The sequence below is a fragment of the Nycticebus coucang genome, chromosome 7 (genome assembly GCF_027406575.1).
Source record: "Nycticebus coucang isolate mNycCou1 chromosome 7, mNycCou1.pri, whole genome shotgun sequence".
Taxonomy (NCBI): Eukaryota; Metazoa; Chordata; class Mammalia; order Primates; family Lorisidae; genus Nycticebus; species Nycticebus coucang.
The window spans coordinates 93,278,548-93,302,473 of record NC_069786.1 but is presented as its reverse complement, the minus strand read 5'-3'; the positions used below and the strand labels follow the sequence as shown (position 1 = coordinate 93,302,473).

Sequence of the window (23,926 nt, the reverse complement as noted above, 5' to 3'; positions counted from 1 at the left end):
TGATGGAATTCAGATTTGGCAGGCTGGTTCTTTACGAGTCTGTGTTACCTTGGAGCAGGAGTAGCATTGAATTATTTATTGTCCATGTGGTGCTTTTCTTCAGCCCAGTTTTTCTTTCTCTTGTCATTAGTCATAAATTACAATGTGCTGAGATCAACAAAATATATTTTTTTCACTACCAGCTGAGGTGACAACGCCCCATGATGGTCTTGGGAGGCTGGGAACTATCACGTGGGTCTTTCCAACCCTAAGGACTTTGTTGGACTGCTTGAAGTTCTGAGCAAATGCCATAGGTGGTCTGCCATTGTCATCACATGGAGAGTTTTGAGATCATTGGCCTACTCAGGAGAAAGTAAATAAATGTAAAAAAATTACACACACAGAAATATAAATGTATAAAGAGTTTTCTTGTTAGAGAATAGATTCTTGCTGTTTTTCATGTTTCCTGCATAAATTATCCTTCCTCACTGCAATAAGTTTCAAAATTTTGCCTTTTGCAAAGATCAGCTTATGTTCTGGAGATTATAATAGGGGAATGGCATTTTGGAGAGTCCCTAAAGTGGGATGTCTAGCTCTAAAGACCAGTCTGCTTTCTGTTTTTCCTGAACACGCACTTCATATTTGTTTACAAAGATTTAGCACATCTAACCAATGCAATCTCTTAAAATTAAATAATATTTTAGAACATAATATATGTCTGAGGTTGGAGGCAAGAAATTTCCCTTGCTCTGAAAATGCATTTGTCTTTGGGAAAGTGCTAAAGGAAATTTGAAAATAATGATAGTGTTTGATCACTAGGCTAGCATTAGTTATTCTTCTTCTGAAGACTAAATTTACTACAGTGGTATTTAAATATACACACAGAAGTTTCCAGCCATCAATCTTTATTTAATGTAGACAAACAGAGAAAACTCCTCCATTTTTGGTGAAAATAGGCATCAATGCCAATTTTGATGTGAATTTCTGAAGTATTAAGATGTCAGCGTCACATGTTTCTAAACTGCTGGCACTTATACTTGGAAGGTGAGCATCGCAGGCAGCTTGGGAACACTTCTCTACATTTAAAGATTGCTTAGGGACTGGTGTTGTATGTACAGGATAGGCTTCATAAGTGGTCACCAGATTCTGGAATGGAGGAGAGGGCAGTGCCAGATTATACAGTGAAGTGTATGTTATAATATTAGTCCCAGATTGTAGCATGTCAGAGAGAGAAAACACATGTTGAACTTAATGAGCCACATTAATAGCCTCAGCTCCTCCTCCTTATCCCTCTCCATGCCTTATTACTTTTTAGACTGGGAAGCGCGCATTGACAGCCACGGCAGAATCTTCTATGTGGACCATGTAAACAGAACCACAACGTGGCAGCGACCAACAGCTCCCCCAGCCCCACAGGTGCTGCAGAGATCTAACTCCATACAGCAGATGGAGCAGCTGAACCGGCGGTGAGGATGGGCATTTTGCTGTCATTTTTCTGTGTTGTGGTCAGGCTAATTTTTACATGGTACAAAGTAGAAGACAGGGTGTCTCTTTCATCTTTGTGTGTCCTGTTATTAAGGTGTAGCTATTACCTCTTTTGATTTCTAGTCTAAATTGGACTTCTCTTGATTAAAAAAATAACACCCCCATACATACCTTGTCTGGAAACTAAAGAGGAAATAAGTAAAGATGATCCCTTTAGTCAACCCAAGGCATTAATTTTTTGTAAAACAGAACATATACGTTTATAATTTGTATAAGCCAGATATTCTTTCTATTTCTAGAATATTCATTTGTGATGTATCTTTATTATCTACCTAAGCTTTAAAATCAGTTTTAATTTTTCAAGAATTAATTTCTGTGGCTGGGTGCAGTGGCTTATGCCTCTAATCCTAGCACTCTGGGAAGCTAAAGTAGGAGGATCCCTTGAGCTCAGGAATTTGAGACCAGCCTGAACAAGAGCAAGACCCTGTCTCTACTAAAAATAGAAAAATTAGCCAGGCATTGTGGCACCTGTAGTCTTAGCTACTAGGGAGGCTGAGGCAGGAGGATCACTTGCACCCAGGTGTTTGAGGTTGCTGTAAACTAGGCTGACACCCCAGCACTCTAACCCAGGCAACAGAGAGAGACTCTGTCAAAAGAAGGAAGGAAGGAAGGAAGGAAGGAAGGAAGGGAGGGAGGGAGGGAGGGGATTTGCTATAGAACATAAAGTTGTTTTTCTTTCCTTTAAGAATTTAGAAATTTAGTTTTTGTTGATTAATGGCCACAAAACATTTGTAGTATTATTAATTTGTCAGGCAGATGTTCCACAAACAATGGACAGAAGAAATTTAATGCAATGTGATTTACTTAAACAGATGACCCACCCTAAAGGTCAGGGAATAGGGCTCTGGGGAGAAAGCGATTGAGACTGAGGAGACAGTGAAAAGCTCTGGGCCCTGGGGGAGCAGTGGAGCCCCACCTTTTAGACGCCACTGGAATGTAACTCTAGGCTCACGATTTTAGATATCAGAGTATCCGCAGAACCATGACCAATGAGAGGCCTGAGGAAAATACTAATGCTCTTGATGGGGCAGGGGAAGACGCTGACTTTCACCAAGCTAGTGCAGGTAAGAGCCTTTGTTTGTTTCTGTAATATCATAAAAGTGGAGAAGAAATAAGTAAGACTACCCAAGGCATTAGGGTTTTCTTTTAAAGAGCTTTTGATCTTCACTAAGATCTGGTAATCTGACTCAAAAAGCAAAATTCAACAGAATCTTCTTCGGATCTTTGATTTTTTTTTATTAGTACTAAGAAAAGAATCACAAAACCAAACATGTATCAGAATATGAATTACTTTAATCTTTAGATCGGTGGGATAGAGGAAAAAGCATCTGATCATTTAAGAAAATCTCAGGATGCATTAAAATGTTAGTAGTGACTAGAAATATGATCCAATTCCGTCTTAGGGTTATTAAGAACAGTAGGGTTTTATGAATGGATTTGTAGCAAAGAAAGTAGTAGAGGGATTCAATTGATAGCAAACTATATAGGTATTCTTTGGTTCTTTTGAAATATAGAGCAAAGTGGATAGATTGCTTGCAACTCACAGAAAGATTTCCCTGAAGGCTTATTGATCTATCTTGTCTAGATTTCCGACGGGAGAACGTCCTGCCTCACTCTACCTCCAGATCCAGGCTCACGTTGCTGTTACAGTCTCCTCCCGTGAAGTTCCTCATCAGCCCAGAGTTCTTCACCGTGCTGCATTCTAACCCTGTGAGTAGCAAATCTGAAGGAATATGATGGAAAAAGCAACAGGCCATATTATTATGTATGTAATAATAATAAGAACGATCATGGCCAGTCTTTCCTGAGCACTGTGTGTGTCCCAAGCTTTGTGTTGACAGCGTATGTTTTAGTCCAAACAGTCTGAGTCCTTGGGGCTCAGACCATGAGCCCCATGAGTTCAAAGTACCATGAACTGAGACTTATAAACAACAGACATTTATTTATCACAGGTCTGGAGTCTGGGAAGGCTGACACCAAAGTACCAGCAGATTCAGTGTCTGGTGAAGGCCTGTCTTGTTGGCTATAGTCTCCCCACATCTTCATGGGCTCCCTCCCTGGGAAAGGCGTCCAGGGCTCTCTCTCAGGCCTCTTTTATAAGGGCACTAATTCCTAATCACCTCTGAGGTCACCTCCTACCCCTGCCTCCTAATATGATCATATCAACAATTAGATTTCAACATAAAAATTTGAGAGGACACAACATTCAGATCATAACAGGAGGATTACTCTGTAGGTCTCTGAGGGCTGAAGGAATGGCTTACTGAAGATATGAATTAGAGGAAGTGTGCCTTGGCTGCACATGGGGTGACCCAGAACCAGGTAAACAGTGGCCACAGAAGTCCAGCTGGATAAAATTCATTTATCAAGGCATGTGCTGGTAGCAGCCTGGACTTGGAGATAAGAAAAGGGAGAAGAAGGATCCCGCATGAGAGGAATCATGGGCAGAGATTTGGGTCTTAAATAGATAAAACAGAAACTGAAGAAGTTGATTCTTTCTCAGCTTATAAGTTAGTAGTAATAATAGTAGGTAAGCGATGAATAACCGTATATAGTTAATAATAACAGGAGAACATACTGAATTCAATGATTTGTATCATACATTTAGGAAAATGAGAGTAGGTCGCAGGGAAGAATAGAAGTCAGTATGGTCATATCACTAGCAGTTGTTGGGAGATAATTAGTATGTACATATTTAGAGACTTAATACATTTCTGCCTGACTTCATTAGCTTTGCTTTATGAGTTTACACTTATAAAGCAAAGCATAAAGCATCTGTCTACCTTTACTCACTATTATCTCTTACTTTACAGGTTTAGCTTGAAAGAGAGCAGACTTGGGAGGAGGGAGAGCAATGACTAACATGCTAACCATCTTCATAGATCATGCAAGCAGATTAGACTCACATGCATTCAATTAGGCAACAATATGTGGGTTCTCTGTTGTGCTGTTACCTACTAGGCACCGAGCTAGGTTCTAGAGATGTAACGATGACAGCAATTGTGGGCCCTGGCATCCCAGACTACAAAACACACATTACAATTCTATGACCAGAGTTACAAGTGCAGTAATGGAAGGCTATAGAAGGTGTGCTACTTGAGTGACTGATTAATTCCGAAGACACATGCAAAGGCACCCTAGATAAGTTTGCCTTTGAGATGAGTTTTAAAGGCTGAATAGGAGCTTGCCCTAGAAACAAGATGGGCAAGAGTGTCCCTAGTAGAAGGAGCAGCATTTGCAAAACAAGAGATTCATGAAGCTAGAGGGCTGTGTTGATTAGTTACTGCAGAAGTGCTGAAACTGGATTATTTGTACTGTAGAGCAGTGTGGTATTGCTAGAGCTAGAAAACTAGCGAAAGTGGGAATTAAGCCTGGAACAGTAGACGGAAGCGAGGTTATACAAACCTAAACTCATATATGGAACAATTCTAAGAGGTGACAGCCTTTCATAGGAGGAAAAATGGGCTAGCATTTAGAGCTGTCATGAGAACACAGAAAGTGCCATGCTATCGCAGGATAGCGCAAGCTTCCCTTTGGTGTCTGTTTGTTCATGCACTCATTTAACCAGTATTTACCAAGAACTTGTGATTTCCCTGGTGCATTCTAGATGAGGGAGATTGAGTGGCAAATAAAACAGACAGGGTGGAATATAGATAAATATAGTGAATGAAAAGATAATGCAAATGGTGAATGTGACATAAGGCAACTGAAAAAAATACACTGGCATAGAGTGATGTGGGCTGAGGTGCAGGAGGTGCTATTTTAGATCAGGTGGATGGGAACGCCTCTCCAAGGCAACCACAGTCAAGCTGTTATAAAGTGCCAAGAAGCTGGTGAGGCAAAGGTCTGGGAATGGAACCTTCCTTGCCAAGACAGAGCAGAGGCTGGAGGGCAGGAGTGAGTTGGATGTGGTACAAAATAAAGTTAGAGATGTGAGCAGGCTGTAGAATGCAGGGCTCGTGTGAACTGCCAAGGCATTGGGGCTTTATTCTAAAGGGATTTTATTTTAAAAGAGTTTCCTATGGGGGAGTAATTTAGATTTTTAAAGTTCCTTTTGGTTGCTATGTGAAGAATGGGTTTTAGATGGCAGGACTGGCATGAGAGAGACAAACAGAAAGGCCCTGCAGGGAGCACGGAAGTGGCTTGGACTAGTGCAGTGGAGATGGTGACAAGTGGATGCATGTGGGATGTACAGAGGTGCCACAATATGTATACACATTGTAAGGAAGGAAAAGACTGTATTAAAATTGCAATAGTCAATGTATGCCAATAACAAAAAGATGGATACAAATCACATTATAACTGCAAAAGCCAAGCATGATTTGCATATTACAAAATGTAAGATACATACACACAGGTACATATATATACACATGTATAGATGTGAGCTAAATATTTCACATGTATATATTCATTATAAAGTTTTCTGATATAGAGGATGCATACCATATAATTTACATTAATAGTAAATGCTTTTGTTGATTTTTTTTTCTGAGCTGTTGTGTGAGTAGCCAGCCAAACAGCAAAATATAATCTGATGATTCTCTTTAACTGATGCACAAGTATAGTCCCAACAGGAATATTTTTGCTAGTGTTAACGAGTAAGACAACAGTGAATGAAGGAGACATGTTGGAGCTTTACACTCCTTTGTCAATGAGGTCAATACCTTCTTTGATAAAACAAATACCAGGTGAGCCTCTGTAAGTTGAACACCCAAGGGACTGTAACAAACTGGTCAACCCACAGAGATGGTCAACATAAGGAACTTAGCCTCTGTACTGATACGTACATGGTACATGTCCAGTCTGTGAAAGTTAGGTCAACTTAGGGGGATGGTCAGTGGAGGGCAGTGGCCAACTCTAGCTGTAATAGTTTTTGAATACTAAACTTATATTTCTTCATTTTGTGTGTATGCCATTTACAATGTAACAATACAGTTTAAATTTCTGCATTTTTAGCATTCTATTTCTCCATTAACTTCTTAAGTCTGGACGGTAAGTTGGGAGAAATAAAGCAAATCTTTTTGTAAAAGGCCAGAGAATAAATATTTTAGGCTTTCACAATAAGGACAACCTGTACACAGATGAGCTAGTGAGGTTCCGATGAAGTTTCCTTTATAAACACCGATAGCTGGCCCTTGGGCTTATAGTTTTCCCACCTTTGTCTAAATATCCCACAAAACAAGAAATCAAGCCCTGGTTTCTCATTTCCTGGTTTCTATAGTCTGCTCCCATTAAAATCAATTTAAAGCTACCAATGACATCGCTAAGCACCAAGTTCTACCTCTCTGTATGGCCTACCATCTTTGATACAATTTTATATACACATCACTGGAGTGTTTCAAGTAGAGGCTGGATTATCATTGGGTAATGGTTGAGGTCTGTAGTTTTTAGACTTAATAGACTTTTTAAAAATAAATGCATACTCTTGATTCTCAAATCTTAAGAGATTCTGGTTCAGTATGCCTGGAGTGCATCCCAGGTGTTTCTTTTTGTTTTGTATTGTTTTAGGTCCCTTAAGTGATTCTGATGCAATTGGTCTGTGGCCTATAATTTGGGAACTCCTAGTATAAAGATACATTATATTAGATAAACTCACTGCCTTTGTCACAACTATAACTCATCTGGACTCTTGACAACTAATGTGTTTTAACGGTATGAAAATACTGTTAAAAAACAGCTTACAGATTTGTTTCACTTACTTTGTTTTCATGTTATTGTCGTGTTTCCTTTTTCTTTAGTTGGGTTTGATTTTAGAATTTCTTTTGCTGGATATCCTATCTTGATTTCAAAATATTCTTTTTAGAGGCTAAGCGTGGTGGTTCACACCTGTGTAATCCTAGCAGTCTGGAAGGCCGAGATGGGTGGATTGCTTGAGCTCAGGAGTTTGAGAACAGCCTGAGCAGGAGACAGACCCTATCTCTAAACCTAGCTTGGTGTTGTGCAGATGCCTGTAGTCCCAGCTACTCTAGGAGGCTGAGGCAAGAGGATTGCTTGAGCCCAAGAGACTGAGGTTGCTGTGAGCTATGATGCTACAGCACTTTACTCAGGGCAAAAAGTGAGACTGTCTCAAAAAAGAAAATTATTTTTAAAGTACTTTAGAGTTTTTCTTCCTCCATCTGAACTGTCTTCATACTTGTTAAAAAGATGATCTGTGTTGTGCATCTGTACATTTCTGTAAGATTTAAATTCTGTGGGTTTAGGAAGTCTTATTTCCCTGACTCTTATATATGGTAGACATTAAAGTGGGTTTTTCTTGCTAAAGGTCTCAAGTTATGAATTAATGGAGATGACTAAGAAAATATATATATTTTTGGAGACAGTCTCTGTTGCCCTGTGCATTATAGCTCCCAGCAACCTCAAAGTCCTGGGGGATCCCAACCTCAAGTGATCCTCTTGCCTCAGCCTCCCAAGTAGGTGGGACTGCAGGTGCCAACCACAGCATCCAGCTAGTTTTTCTATTTTTATAGGGATGGGGTGTCACTCTTGCTCAGGCTGGTCTTGAGCTCCTGAGCTCCACCTGCTTCGGCTTCCCAAAGTGCTGGGATTACATGTGTGATCCACAGAGCCTGAAAATTATTATTATTATTTTATCGTTGAGGGCACAAGAAACCAGGTTACACTGTGAAAATTCTTTTTAAAGGACATTTCTTACTGGAATTTCTTCTGTTTCCTAGATCAGCAGCAATGTTACAAAACAAACTTTTATTTGATCTATTTTAAGATTTATTGTCTAGATTTTTTTCTTGGATTATTTATGATCTGTAGCTGTTTCAGTAGATTACCTATTCTATTACTGAAATGTTCAATATGCAAAAGGAATATATTTAGAAGTTTTCCTTATTTGTTTTTTTATAATTTGAAGGTAGCAGTTTATGTTGAAAGATAGTCATGGAAAATAGATTATATGTAGCCATTACATCTAATTTCTTTATTGAAAAGAAGAAAATAGATGTATGGTTATCATAACTCCAAAGGAAAACTTGAGAAAAAAATTGGTTTTTTTTTTTTCCTCCTTTTTTGCATTATGGTTGCTTTAAGAATTATTCTACCGCCCTCTGCTGGTTGTGATCAGATTTCTTTCAAAATTGTCCAAAATAAACTATTTCTCCTGGTAGCTCAAGATTTAGTTATTCATGCCAAGTCTTTAATAGGTGGTATGCCTGTATTTGTCCAATTAGTGCCATATATAAAAGTATTTCATTTTATTTATTTGGATAATTTTCCAATAGACATGTCAAATAACTATTACTGTAGCTTTTAATGAGAAAAATGCATTAATTCCATCATTTAAATTTCTTAGTACTTAATGAAGAAAATATTACTACAAAATTTATAAGTATATTCTTAATATTCAGGAATTCCTTCTGTTACAAAATAGATAATCACTTATAGTTAGTTTTGTTAATAAGTTAAAATTTCCCTCCAATAATACCGGGAATAACTAACCCCTCAATTCCTCTCAACATTTTTCTCTTCTTAAATTTCACTTAACCAAACAAAATAAATTAAAGCTCTAAAGAGTGTTATTCAACAAGATTCCACTAAAGAAACTCAGTTTTTTACTCACTTGACTATGCAATGTTTATTTCTTGCTGGGAAGATGAGAAATAGCCAACAGGGAAGCTGGGAAAGGGAGTTTTAGAATAGAAAGGGAATAACTAAAAAGAAAACTTTTCATTCATCATGAGCAAGTGGAATTTATCCCAGGGATGCAAGGGTGGTTCAATATATGCAAATCAATCAATGTGAAACATCTTATCAATGGAATAAAGGACTAAAACCATATGATTATTTTTATTGATGCTGAAAAATAATCAATAAATGTAACATCCCTTCATGATAAAAATGCTTAAAAATTTGGTATAAAATGAACTTACCTCAACATGAAAAAGCCATATATGACAAACCCACAGCTAGTATCATAACGAATGGGGAAAAACTGAAAGCCTTTTCTCTAAGATCTGGAATAAGACAAGAATGCCCACTTTCACCATTGTTAATTCAATATAGTAATGGAAGTTTTAAAGCATTAAAATAAGAAAAAAAGGAGGGGACATCCAAACTGGAAAGGAAGAAATTAAATTATCCTTCTTTGAAGACAATATGATCTTTTTAAAAGATCGTATATTTAATTTTTTTGCAGTCCACTTGTCCCATGAGATATGACATCTATTTAGGGAAACCTAAAGACTTTACCTAAAAACTATTAGAACAAATAGACAAATACAGTAAAATGACATACAAAATCAGTAGCATTTCTATATATCAACAGTAAACAATTTGGAAAAGAAACCAAGAAAGTAATCCTGTTTACAATAGTGAATAAAATTACAAATAAAATAAAATACCTAGGAATACATTTAACTAAAGAAATGAAAGAAATTGAAGAGGACACAAAGAAATGGAAAGATATTTCATGCTCATGGATTGGAAGAATCAGTGTTGCTAAAATGTCCCATTATCCAAAGCAATCTACAGATTCAGTGCCATCCCCACAAAATACCAGTGGCATTCTTCACAGAAATAAAAACAAAATTCTATAATTTATATGGAACCACAAAAGACCCAGAATAGCTAAAGCCATCCTGAGCAAAAAGAACAAAACATTACCGGACTTCAATTTATACTACAGAACTGTAGTAACTAACATACCATGGTACTGACATAAGAACAGGCAGATAGACCACTGGACTAGAATAGAGAGCCAGGAATTAAATCTTCACATCTACAGTGAACTTACCTTTTACAAAAGGTGCCAAGAACATACAGTGGGGGAAGGATAGTGTCTTTAATAAATAGTAAACTGAACCTCCATATGCAGAAGAATGAAGCTAGAACCATCTCTCTCTCTCACCATATACAAAACAAATTAAAATGGATTAAAGATTAAATCTAAGGCCTGAAACTGTGAAAGTATTAAAAGAAAACATTGGAGAAACACTTCAGGACATTAATCTAGGTGAGGACTTTTTGAATAATGCCCCCAAAGCAACCAAAGCAAAATTGGATAAATGTGATCACATCAAGCTAAAAACTGCACAGCAAAGGAAGAATCAACAAAGTGAAGAGACAACCCAGAGAATGGGAGAAAATATTTGCAAACTATTTATCTGACAAGAGATTAATAACTAGACTATAGAAGGAGCTCCAATAACTCTTAAGACAAAATAAACAATCTAATTTAAAAAGGGGGAAGGATGTGAACAGACATTTCTCTAAAAAAAGCATACAAATGGCCAACAGGTATATGAAAAATGCTCGGCAGATTAGTCATCAGAGAAATGCAAATCAAAACAACAGTGAGATAGTATCTCATCCCCGTTAAAATGAGTTGTATCAAAAAGACAGGCAATAATGAATGCTGGCGAGGATTTTGAGAAATGGGAATCCTTATACACTGTTGCTGGGAATGTAGATTAGTGTAACTATGGAGAATAGCAGGGAGATTCCTCAAAAAACTGCAGTGCATCTTACAAGTGTACGTGTGAAACTTAGTAAATGTAGAATATAAATGTCTTAACACAATAACTAAGAAAATGCCAGGAAGGCTATGTTAACCAGTGTGATGAAAATGTGTCAAACGGTCTATAAAACCAGTGTATGGTGCCCCATGATCGCATTAATGTACACAGCTATGATTTAATAAAAAAAAAAAACAAACAAACACTAAAAATAGAACTACCATGTGACCCAGTGATCCCACTGCTGGGCATATATCCAAAAGAGGGGAATTCAGTATAACAAGACATCTCTGCACTGCCATGTTTATTGTGGCACTATTCACAATAACCAAGATGCGTGATCAACCTAAGTGCTCACCAATGGATGAATGGGTAAGGAGATTGTGGTACATGTACACTATGGAATGTTATATGCCCATAAAGAATGAAATCCTGCCATGTTAAGTGAAATAAGCCAAGCATAGAAAGAGAAATCTCACAAGCTCTCACTTATTAAAAACAATTGCTCTCAAGGAGACACAAGGTAGAATGATGGCTACCAGAGGCTGGGGGATAAGGTGGTGGTGGTTATTGGGTGCAAAAATATAGTTGGATAATTAGATAGGATGAATAATATTTGATAGCACAACAAAATGACCATAAAAAACAATGTTAGGATATACTTTAGTAGAATTGGAATGTTTCAAACACAAAAAATGTTAAATCCCTAAAGTGATTGGTGCTCTAATTTTCCCAATTTTATTAATTCACATTGTATGCCTATATTAAGATATGGCATATGCCCTATGAAGATATACAACTATTACGTACTCATAATAATTAAAAAATTTTAAAAAGTTAAAAGGATAATTTTAAATTATACCCAAGGAAAACAAGGTACTTTGTTAACAATTGCCAGTCCCCCTCAGCTACTTGTGAGTCCACAAGCAGCAGTTTCCCAGGTGAAATCATTTTGTATGTTGTCATGAGACTATGTTATAAAATAGTTACCATTTTCTCTTCCCTAATCTACGTTGTTTCAGATAAAAAATCGGATCCATTTACTCCATCTTTTTCTAGCAAATATACAAACAAACAGAAAAGTACCCTGCTATAGTTAGAATACCAAACCCTAGGAGAGAGAGTAAAGATGCCTCTTTTCCCTTAATCCACAGCTTTGCCACCATCAGCTTCCATGAAGACTAAAGTCTCTCATCTTAATCTCCTGTGTTCTGTGTTTCTTGAGTCTGATTACTTCCGTTCTTAGCTCTGCTAGTTCTATCAGTGTGTTTCAGTATTTTTCAATATTTTTGGAAATATATTTATATTTCCAATGCTACTTTCTGCCTCCAGTTCTTCTTCCTTCCACCTCCCCTGGTAATTTTCCATCTTCATCTTTTTGTGTGATCAGGCCTTGCTCATCCCTGCATCCTCCAGGGTTAGCATAGGGCTTACCAAAGGTTATGAGACCCTTTTCCAGTTACTGGAAAGTAGATGCTCGTCTAAATTCTTCAATGACTGAAAGTAGAAAACAATTAAGCAATTATACTGTTATCATTTATCGGTTATAACATAGGCAGGGTAGTATATTCCCCCATGCATTTTTTTTTTTTTTTACTTACTTTCATGCTGTATTTGTATAGTGATTTCTACCTCTATAAAGCACTTTTACATCCTTTGTTTCATTGGATTTGAATGTCACACATGTATGAAGAAAGCAGGGGAGTTACTATTTTCCATTTTACAGTTGAGCAAATTGAAGCAGAAATTAAAGGGCTCTCTTTGTCTCTGTCCATGAATGACAGAGCTGTGACTAGAATGCACATCATAATTCCTTATAAACTGGAATATAAATATCCTTCCTGAACTATATACTATATGTATGTATATACATATGTGCACTATTGTATGCAGAATTTTTCATAAACATTATATATGTTCCTATTCAAAAACTAATGTTTTTTATAGAAATGTAGCAGTCTAGAGGAATTGTCCTATTTGCCTGGAATGTTTTGTATAGACCTCTAACAGTCAAGTACATATTACTCAGACTTGAAAGGCTGTGGGTGTGATGGTTGTTTGCTAGTTACTAATGAGAGAACTCTTTCTTGTACTGAATTTACTTTGGTATATGCTTTTTACAGTTGAATGTGGCAATATATTACTTGTCCCTCTGAGTGAAGAGAAGATGAAAGGATATAATTAATGATAAGACAAGCCTTAAGATTTCTTTTTGCTTAAAGAGGTGTTCAAACACCACCACCACCACCACCCCCTCCACCGCCCCCGAGAATTACTTCAAGCCTGAGGCTGGAATGAGTTCCTTAACCTAATTGCCACTAAACTAATGAAGTCTGCTTCTTTAGCAAAGTGAGGAGCGTTTCTGGTGCTCTAGAGTAAGTAGGCCACATCTAGATTCTTTAGGAGGTCCACCTATTTAGAACAACAGCTAATGTAATGATTTACCCAACAGAATTACTTTCACAATAATATGTTTCCAGAAAGACTTACCAGAGAGTAAGAATTGAAAGCTCATTACAGTTGCTGCATAAACCAGTGTGGTCTTGGGCCCCTAACTTGCAGTGGCTTATGTGAAAATGTACCAGCAACACTGGGCCAAATGCAGAAAACAGATGCCTTGTGATTGTATTTAAAACTCCACAGCAGAGTCAGCCACAGGCCAAACTATTAGTTGGCTAAAGTTAACTTATCTCTGACAAGCTCCAACTTCTCATTAGTCTCCTTCTCTGCTTTCATGGTGCCACTTTCCCTAATCCTTTCTAATTGCCCAGGGTCCCTGCATGGACTTGCCTGCATTGGCAGCACCCGGTGCTCCGAAGCACAAAACTGCTCGCAGCCATCAGAACCTCCACTCATCGAGGTTGTCAGGTTGAAATACGGCTCCAAAGTATTTTATACTCAGTACTAAGGACTAAGATTCGAGGGTGGTTTAGGGTGGTCTTCTTTCTTCTCCTTTCCTTGTCCCCTCCCTTCTTTCCTTACTGCTCCCTCCCTCCCTCTCTTACTTCCTTCCACTTGTTTTGATAGTGAACAAGAATTTAATGATGGTAACTTTATCAGTATCGGACCAGTTTACGTTATACTTCAGGAACAGCAGCCAACAAATCTCAGTGCCTTAAGCTGACAAAGGTTTATTTCTTTCATTCCAAGTCAGGTTGTCAGGGTTCTGTGGTCCCTGTAGTCACCCGGGGACCCAGAGAGCCAGGCAGGGAGCAGCCTCCTTTTCAAACACTGCTGTGCCAGAGGGAAGAAAGCTCTAAAGGAACACATACTAGTAATAAATGCTTTGCTGAGGGACCCTGGAAAGATGGGAGCAATGTTGACTGTCCTCATACTCATTCAGTTTTTATCCCTAATAGTTTACACAGTCCAGCACATTGTACCTCTTGATTGCACTAATGTACACAGCTATGATTTAACAATAAAAAAATAATAAATAAAAGAAAAAAAGAAATAAAAAAAAAGTTAACACAGTACAGGGCACAGAAAAGACAGTAGTGTTTATTAAGATGAAATAATTTCCAGGGACTCTGGTGTCTTTAGGGTTTGCCTTGAACTATCTTAGAAAAAAATAACAGGGCCCATGAAATAAAGCTCGTAGGCCTCCAGACTCAAGGGTAGTGTCCCTAAGATACTGAAAGGTGTAAGAGGAATTCAAAGCCCATTGAATCAATTTGGGAAGAAAAGAATTCCAGGATAGATTGTTCATACCTTGGTCAATTTCATGATGCCATCTTTCTTCTGATGAGTCAAAGGAATAGCTCCCATCTAGTCATCCTCTTTCTCCTGCATGGCACATGGTATTACACAACCAGTCTCTGTTGCTAATTCATGTGTGGACAACCATGGCTTATAATCAGTTTTTGAGCTCTTCTTGAAGTATTGTAGACATAAAGACTCTAAGGTTTTTGAAAGCAATCACTTTTCTGTGTGGTGGTAAAGTGCCATTTTATTAAACTTGCATTTCAGCCATATGCGTTCAATACCACATATATACAGGAAAAAAGAGAAAGGAAAGAACAGTGCAGCTCGGCCTGCTATTTATTCCATTCCCTTAGTTTACGCCTCTGAGAAGGATGAGATGAAAACCTCAGTCTCCCATGGTCTCCTCTGAATGTGACTGTCACTGAGATACTGAAACATACAACAAGCACTTTTCCCTTCAACCTGACCCCCTAAATGTAGGTCAGAGGTGGCCTTTACCTAAACAGCCGATGATCCAGTCCAGTTCTGGGGGAAGATGGCTGTGTTGGGCTCCCTGTCTGGTGGCATATTCATCTCCAACATGGTTTAATTCTGACCATGTGTTTCTTGCCCCAAACCAACTTTAGGACTTAATGTCCTTTGTGGAATGAGACTCCGTAGACCTTTTCTTCATTAGAAAACTAGACACCAGCAGTGGAGACTGCCTAGTCTTTCATAGTCTTTGTATTTTATTTTGTTCAAGATATAGTAGAACCTCCATCTGTAGTCGGCCACATCCCTACGTTGACCTAATTTTCATAGACCAGACATACACCACATGTACATATCAGCACAGGCCTAGTTCCTGATGTTGACCACCTCTGTATGTGGACTGGTTTGTTATAGTCCCTTGGGTGGGCAACTTACAGAGGCTCTACAGTATTTTGCTCTGTCTCCACATGTGGGTCTAGTGTTCTGTCAAAGCCTATCTGTGTTTTCCGTACTTCCTGGAAGCCTTGCTATACCCAGGCCTGTTCATGGTTTTTGGATGTCATAAGCAGGTCAATGTTGGTTCTCTCTTCTTGCCTCCAGAGTGCCTACCGCATGTTTACAAACAACACGTGTTTGAAGCACATGATCACCAAAGTTCGGCGGGACACCCACCACTTTGAACGCTACCAGCATAACCGGGACCTCGTGGGATTCCTCAACATGTTTGCGAACAAACAGTTAGAGCTGCCGAGGGGCTGGGAAATGAAACACGATCATCAGGGCAAGGTAACAAGGGGAAGCTGCTGCGGGGGGCCGCTGCGTGACGTGGGCAGCCGTGGGGAGCTGCTCGCGACTCTGGGCTGCTGCACTACTGTGGGCTGCCGTGGGGGGCTGCTGCGCGACTCTGGGCTGCCATGGGGGGCTGCTGCGCGACTCTGGGCTGCCATGGGGGGCTGCTGCGTGACTCTGGGCTGCCATGGGGGGCTGCTGCGTGACTCTGGGCTGCCATGTGGGGCTGCTGCGTGACGTAGGCTGCCGTGAGGGGCTGCTGCGTGACTCTGGGCTGCCATGGGGGGCTGCTGCATGACGTGAGCTGCTGTGGCTTTGGCACGTGGCCCAACCCTTCAAGTGAGGGCGGAGGCTCTTTGTGCGGTGCACTGTTCTGTCTCCTGGTTCAGGTGAAACCTGAAAGGAGCCGTTTAGTACAAACAGTTGCTGTGCTATTCTGAAGGAGTGTGTGTAGTGGTGGGGTGTGAAGTTAGTCAAGCACTCACTTTTTTCTGGATTTTCTTCTACCTGTCTTCTCTCACAATTTTCTGCTGATTAGAGAAAAGGTTTCTTAGGCTATAACACAACCTCCTCCCTAATTATACAGCTTGTTTTTTAGATATTTGAATAAAAATGTGCAGTGTTGTTTGGAGAAGGTGGCAAGGAGGTCACCAAGCGAGCAAGTGCTGGAGGTGTCTTTGTGACACCGTCCACGTTTGGGCCTCAGTCTGGCTCAGAACTCTGATTTTTTTAGCATGTGAAACAGACTCAGTGATTGGATAATTGATGAGGAGAAATACGTAACTGTGTCATATAGGCCAGTATAACCACATCTGCACTTCCTTCATAGACAGAGGAACCAGAAAGCCTGGTTATAATCAACCGGTTGTTCTATGAGTAAGAGTTCAGAATGAGAAAGTCAGTACTTATTAGAAGGTGTTCCTCAGCTAAGATTTTATTTTTAACTCATGTAGCACCTCCTGTGAGCTGTGGATTGTATAAGTTCTTAATGCATAGGATTGTATAAGTCCTTACCACAACTTTATAAAGCAATACTGTTATTATTGCCATTTACAGATAAGGAAACCCCAGGTCTGGAAGGGTTCAGTGACTTGCCCATCACGGAGGCAGACAGTGGGTGGGGCGCCCTGTAAGCCAGGCATTCCGGTTCCAGGGCCATGCTCTTAGCCATATTATGCTCTCCATTATTAAGTCGCCAACCTCAGTTTCTCTGTCCATACAAAGTCTTAGACTATGTGACTTGAAGGGTAAGTAGGATTAAAATGACATGATATTTAAAGTATTTAACAATTCTTGAGTCAACATTCCACCATTAGTAAGTGATGGAAGTGGGTTTGGACCCAGGTGGTCCAATGCTAGTGTCTCCCTCTCATCCTGCCTCTCACCTGTGGTGAGGATAAATGGATGTGTTCTAGCAAGTGTAATGAGGATCGGAAGGGCTTTGCAGGATGCTGTGGAAGCCTCATGGTAATTTCTGAGGTGAATATTATTAGTATCCATATTTTACTGAAATTTAGAGGTGGAAGAATAAATCTGTAGAGAACAGTAACTGCCGAAAGCGTCTCATCAATTTGGGATTTCATGAAAACGATACAGATTTGTTAATGGATGAATCTTTACTCTTATGGGAGATGCATGATGACTTATAAAGGATGGACTGTGGGATTGAAGTCAGCATCCTATTCCTCCTCCTAAAGAACTGCTGGTCTCCCTTAACCTTGGTGGTCCAATGAATGGCCTTTTCACAGCAGGATTTAATTTTCTTGTTCTTCGTCTTTGTTGTCTGTGTTGTTTTGGAGAACGTGGGCATGGGTAGTCTGATATGGGGTGTTTGCTTCTGCCTTACATCTGTCTAACAACCCAGAATGGTCTGTCTTTCTCCGCAGTGAGTGCTCTGTTCCTGTGGTGTCCCTGGTAGAGTTGTTCTCTTGCTGAGTCGGTGGACTTTTAACCTGGTAGTTGCATTCTTCATCGGCCATGGTCATAAAACTATGGTTTTCAAAACATTCTTAAAAGCCAAGTAACTTAGAACTGGAACTGAAATCAGATCTGCACATTTGCACACAATCATGGGCTTTCTGTGTAAGGCCACCAAGCACTCTCCCTCCCCTTGACATTGCTGTTTCACTGCAAATGTCTCTTCTTTGGTTTGTAAAAGAATGTGTGCCTTAGCATTGGTATATGTTATTCAAGAGTCCAGTTTAGAATGGTTTATTTCTGGCATGGGATAGCCAGAAAGTTTTCATAATAAATATAGTAGGTGAGCTGAGCCTTGAAGAATGGGTAGGGTTTTAATAAAAAAAGAGATTGGGGAAGAGAGAAAATAGGAATAGGAAGGGAAAACATTCAGAGTAAAAGTACACCAAGACAGGAAAGCACCAGGTGAATGTGCCTTGTTCCTGGAAAGGAACAGGGGGTGAATTTCAAGGGACCCACTTCACTGGAATGAAATCAGTGGAAGCTCCATTGCAGAGAATTCAGTATAACAGAATTCTACTCTAAAAGGGCATAGATAATGAGAAAAATACTATGAAGTTTATTTCTCAAATTTATAAAATTGGCTTATTTTTAGAAAAAATGTTATTTTTTAACTTCCCTTTCAGATGTTCAATATAGATTTTTCCCCCTCTGCTTCTTTGCTTGGTAGCAGGGGTGTCCAACCTTTTGCAGGGCTATCCAACCTTTTTTCCCCCTCTACCACACACTAGAAGAGTAAAAGTTGTCTTGGGCCACATATTAAACACACAAAACTAACAGAAAGAAGCCAATTAGCAAAAAAAAAAAAAAAAAGTCTGTGCGTATTTTTCTTGATATTGGACACCACTGATAAGCAAAAAAAGTCCTCACAAAATTATCATGTGTCCTGTGGGCCCAAGGTTGGACACCCCTACTTTGTCGTCTTAAACACTGTTAACATAGGGTGTTTTTCTTGGATTATTCTACTTGGGGTTAAATTGGAATACCAAAAAACTTTAAACGTTGTAAGTGATACTTCAGAAATTTCATGGGTTTTGAAAAATAAAAATGTAAAATAGTAATCATCTTCTTATTTAAAGTGAAATATCTTTCCCATAGTGTCTTATATTTTTTCTCTACAAAAATCATACACTGCAATATCTCCCAGCTAAATCAACATCTGTTTCTACATCTAAGGGTTACAACCCTGAGGATCGATGACTTTGGGCATCAGATTGATGCCAAAGTTGAAGTATCAGAATGGTTCAAATACCCAACTTTATAACCACAGCAAATAGCAGTTATGGTTGTGAAGACAGAATTTAGAACAGAATAAATATTTGTATGGTGTAAGTTCCCACAGGCTGAGCTTGCTTGAGGATTCTCATTTTACCAGACCCTAATGGCCCATGTAGCTACCGAAGTTGTCCCAGTAGTGACCCAGACCTTCAATTCAATCCTACACAAAATTGGTGGCCATTTTTTACTGGGTCAAGTTCTATTTAGCTCAGTAAGTAAAATGCAACTCAATATTTGGAGATCTCAAGTGAATTCCAAAAGTCTTTTAGCAAGATAAATAAATTTCAAAAATGCATTGTCTATTTGACCATTACATTTGATACTTTTATGAACATCTTAATTGCTTTGAAACAAGTAATACCTGTTTGTGGTAGTTACCTGGTTTAATTACCTCAAGTTATGCAGTAACCCAGATGGAGAGGGAATTAAGCCTTATAGATAGCACACTTTTTAAGGTTCTCTTGCCTATTTTTAAGGAGTAAAAAGATTTTAGATAAAAACAACCCACAGATAAGTATACATAGAAGGCAAATGGCAAAAATAAAATATCTTTCTGAAACTGTGTACCTTTTGAATGAGAGAATAGAGCAGAGATTGACTTTATGAATGTATTACCGAGTAAAATGCTAGACTCATGCACTCTTGAAAGAATTGACCAAGTATGGAGATGGCCTTTGCCTTTTCTTTTCAAACATTTGTCCTCATGACCTGCTTTGGATCTTTCTTTAAAAAATATATACTATTTTAAAATGTTATGGTAATCGCCTTCCACTCCACCTAAAATGTGTTGATTTGGATAAATCTACTCCCAGTTTTCCAATGCAGTGTGCTGATAAACGTTTGACAACCAGCTCTTTAAGTGAGGTGGGGAGAGGGATGATTTATAGTGTTTGCCACTTCCCTTGGTGTAAATTCTCCCACCATGGCCCGTTACATGCATGCTATCAGCATCACATGAGCCAGCTTGCAGAATTCCTGAGAATTTCACAGTCACCTATTATGAGATGGTTTGTACCAGCAGAGCACTGGCTCCCCTTCTCCTACATATTTAACATCTAAATGCTGCCCCTCCCAACACATAAAAATCACTCCCTTAGCTAACATTTTACATCGAAAGTGTATACTTGCATTGTACTCGCATCTACTAACCAGCTGTTTCCATAACTCTAGCCTAAGTAATGTGCATCCCTTTTTTCTTTCCTAACAACCATAGAGCTACAATTACAGCTGTTTAACAAAATAATCTTCTTTAACCTTTTTGTGACTGATATAGATGTCGTAAAAGATTTGGGACTATTTGTTCCTTCAAAAGAACCAAGTTAGCGTGACTTTTTTTACTTAGAATAAACTGTATCATTCTTCCCTTTTTATCTCTACTATTTGTGACAAAGAGTCTAAGATACAGAGTGGATAAAATAATAGCATGTTTATCCCTTTATAATTGGGGAAATACTAAGAGAAGGTACCAGGAGCTGAGAAGAGATTTGTATTTTGAAAAGAAAAAAGTAGGTGGGTAAATACAGTCTTTATAAAAATTAAATTATAATTAACCTTTTTTGGAGCATTTCTAAGGCTCTGTAGCGCTGAGGAACCAAAATTTAGCACAGTTACAGTATATAGTGCTTTTGACTTACTGATTGTTCTTTCAATGTTTCTATAGCTCTTTAGAGAAACAGAGACAGAAGATCTGATGTTCTGTCTTTCTGTAGCATGGTTACCAGCACTTTTTGTTTTATTTTGTTTACGTGGCCTTTTAATACATATTCTTGGTTTAGCAAAATATTAACTGGAAACAATTTCAAAATTCTTTAACTTAGATTTGTTGAGCTTGAGATATTTCTTCACAAATACTGATGGTTTTTTCTTTTCCTAAAATAATAGAAGTTAAAAAGAAAGAAAGAAAGAATTGTGTAAAGAAAAAATGTATTTTGTTTGGCTTCACTGAAATACCACTTGGCTCCAACCAGCCCATATTTCCTGACTCTGATGATGCCCTGAAGCAGTGAAAGGATAGAAGTTTTTAAAATGAGATTTGAGTTTGTGTATTTGCATTCCTTTCAGTTTTTGAGTTGTTAGTCTTAGTTGGCCCAGCACTGTAAAGCTGGAGTGAATGTCCTTAATGAAACTTAACAGTAGGGAATCAATATTGCTTAAAATTTGCTTTGCTAGTGGCTAAAATGAAATGAATCTATTTTTTGTGCAATTGTTTTTTTCATGTAGGCTGCATTCTCACCATGATCTATGTAGATAGCATTTATTAACACACGTTATATGCTTTCATCAATAGTTACAGGCCATTAAAAAATTGTGACATAAAAGTGACCCAATTAGAAAAAAAAGTGCTAGGTCCACTTTCTTGCTGGCTTGAACTAGTTAGCATTTCCTGTGGGAAAGTGATCCACTTTCCTGACATAATTGATATGTGTGTCACAAGTAGAGATGACAAGCTTAGAATCTGTACTATCCTCTCCTCTTTCTTTTAAAATTCTTTTAGAATTTTCTTTTCACAGCTCATCTGTGACCTGAGAAGTCCCTTTCACGTGGATAAAGCAAAGCACCAAGGAAACCTGTCTAAGGTCACACAGTGGGCCTGGAGCACAGCCACAAATGCAGTCCAAGGAATTGCTTCTTAGAAATCCTGTCTTCTGGTAGTGCTTTAGCTGTGTGGCTTTGATGGAGGTCTTAATGGAGAACTTTGCCCCCCAAGTACTTGGCAGTCTTAAAAAGCTTGTGTAAACAATATACATTCTATTTGGCTCTGAAATGGAGCTCCCGTGGGATAGATACACCTATTCCACACCCGTGGCCTTGCAGAGTATGTAAAGTATGCCGCTGGGGTCAGTGTCAGAACAATGGTGAGGCTAAGTGCTGTGAGGGGCTGTTATTGTCAGCTTAATTTGATCATGCTTGAATGCTTTTCTAAAATCAAGTACGATATGAAGTGTGATGAGAGTGGGAAGAACATAAAAAGGGAAAGATGGTAGGCAGACAGCAGAATGGAAACAAAGAAAATATGAAAAGAAGAGACGTAGAGGAAGGGGAATTACTTACTGGGCTTTGGATTCAGACTGATATATGGGTCCAAATCCCAGATTTATAAGTTCCCAGCTATACATTTCACTCATCAGGAGTTGTCACTCCACTGTATTAAAGGAGAATGACAAAGAGGTACTGTTGTCATTAAATAATGAGCATCCCTAGGTGTAGTGGTGGTTTCTGGCTTCAGTTTTAGAGAGACTGTGTTTCTTCTATGGTTTGAAGACTTGTGTTACCAGTTAGGATTTGGTTTGGCTGGATTGTGATGGAAAACAAAAGTTTAACACACAAGATGATATTTTCTCACATAAAGAAGTTAAACAACAACCAAAAAAAGTCCAGAGGTATCTAGGGTTTATCAGGTAGTTCAAGTTGTGAGAGTCCCTGGCTCCTTCTAACTTTTTGCTCCACTGTCTTTCATCTCCATGGCTTAGCATGACTGCTGGAGCTCCAGCTATTACATCTTTGTTTCAGAAATCAGGACAGAAGGAAGGATCATCTGTCCCTTGCAAGGAAATTTCCCAGAAGTGTCATATTTTACATCTTATTGGGCAGAACTGAGTCTTGGCTGCACATCACTACAATAAGGCTGGGAAGCATCATTTTTCACTGGTTCTCCATTCTTTTGAACCTTAGGCCTGTGTATAGACTTTAGCAAGAAACACTATGATATTTAAGGAAAATGTTTTGGAAAGGATAACTATTACTAGTGACAATAATAGTAATTCACGTTTGAGGTGTCATGGGCACTGTGTTCAAAAATTTATATGAACTATCTCATTTAGCCTTCCTTTAATGCAGACATTATTATCCTCATTTAACAGAACAGAAACTGAGACTTGAAAGTTATAAGTAAAAAAAAATAATAATAAAGAAAGAAAAAGTTTTAAGTAGTTTGCCTGAGGTTATATCCCTGATAAGTGGCAGAGCTAGAGCTCAGAACCAGGCTTGTCTTTTTCTAGATCCCAAGCATTTAATTATTACTTGGCCTCCTGCTTCTCAAGTTTTAACATGGTACTTTATTACTATCTACAATGGGACTTGTTTAAAACCTTCTTTCCTATTTATGGTTTTACGGCCTTTAGCTTTCCTCCTTTTACCTAACACACACACACACACACACACACACACACACTTCTCATTTACTTTTTCCTAATCTTTAAGTATTGTACTTAAGTAAAAGATCATGACTTTTAATAGTTGGTTAATTATGAGTTGTGTTTTTGTATTTTTGTCAGGAATCTGCATATTAGAATTTTGGGCAATTAATTCTTTCTGAGCACTCTCTTTCTCCTAGGTACAGCTCTAAAAACTATTGAAGATAACAGAGTGAATAAGAAAGAGTCTGTACTCTGAAGGCATTTTTAGTATAGTTATTTAAAGAATGGATTTTAGGTAAGCCTCTCACTGTCACATTAGGCTGTGATATTACTTGCAAACCACCATTGACCTAGATGCGTTCACCCATTTGTCCTTATAATTACAAGTGCATCATTGTACCTCTAATGGCTGCCACCCATCCCTTGAAAACATTCTTAAGAAATTAGGTACAATAAAATAGGCAATTTGGGCTGGGCACGGTGGCTCATGCCTGTAATTCTAGCACTCTGGGAAGCCAAGGCAGCTAGATTATCTGAGCTTACGGGTTTGAGACCAGCCTGAGCAAGAGCAAGCCCTGTCTC

The 23,926-nt window shown here is 38.6% G+C and overlaps 1 protein-coding gene across 2 annotated transcripts in view; it reads left to right on the top strand.

The window, feature by feature from the left end:
• The window catches only part of HECW2 (HECT, C2 and WW domain containing E3 ubiquitin protein ligase 2), a 404,230-nt gene that overhangs the window by 302,810 nt on the left and 77,494 nt on the right, over positions 1–23,926 (top strand). For both annotated transcript variants that reach the window (XM_053597578.1, XM_053597579.1), the window contains 4 exons: positions 1,295–1,445; positions 2,485–2,588; positions 3,110–3,234; positions 15,765–15,950. In XM_053597578.1, coding sequence (XP_053453553.1) covers positions 1,295–1,445; positions 2,485–2,588; positions 3,110–3,234; positions 15,765–15,950 — 566 coding nt within the window. The remainder of the gene's footprint in view (positions 1–1,294; positions 1,446–2,484; positions 2,589–3,109; positions 3,235–15,764; positions 15,951–23,926) is intronic.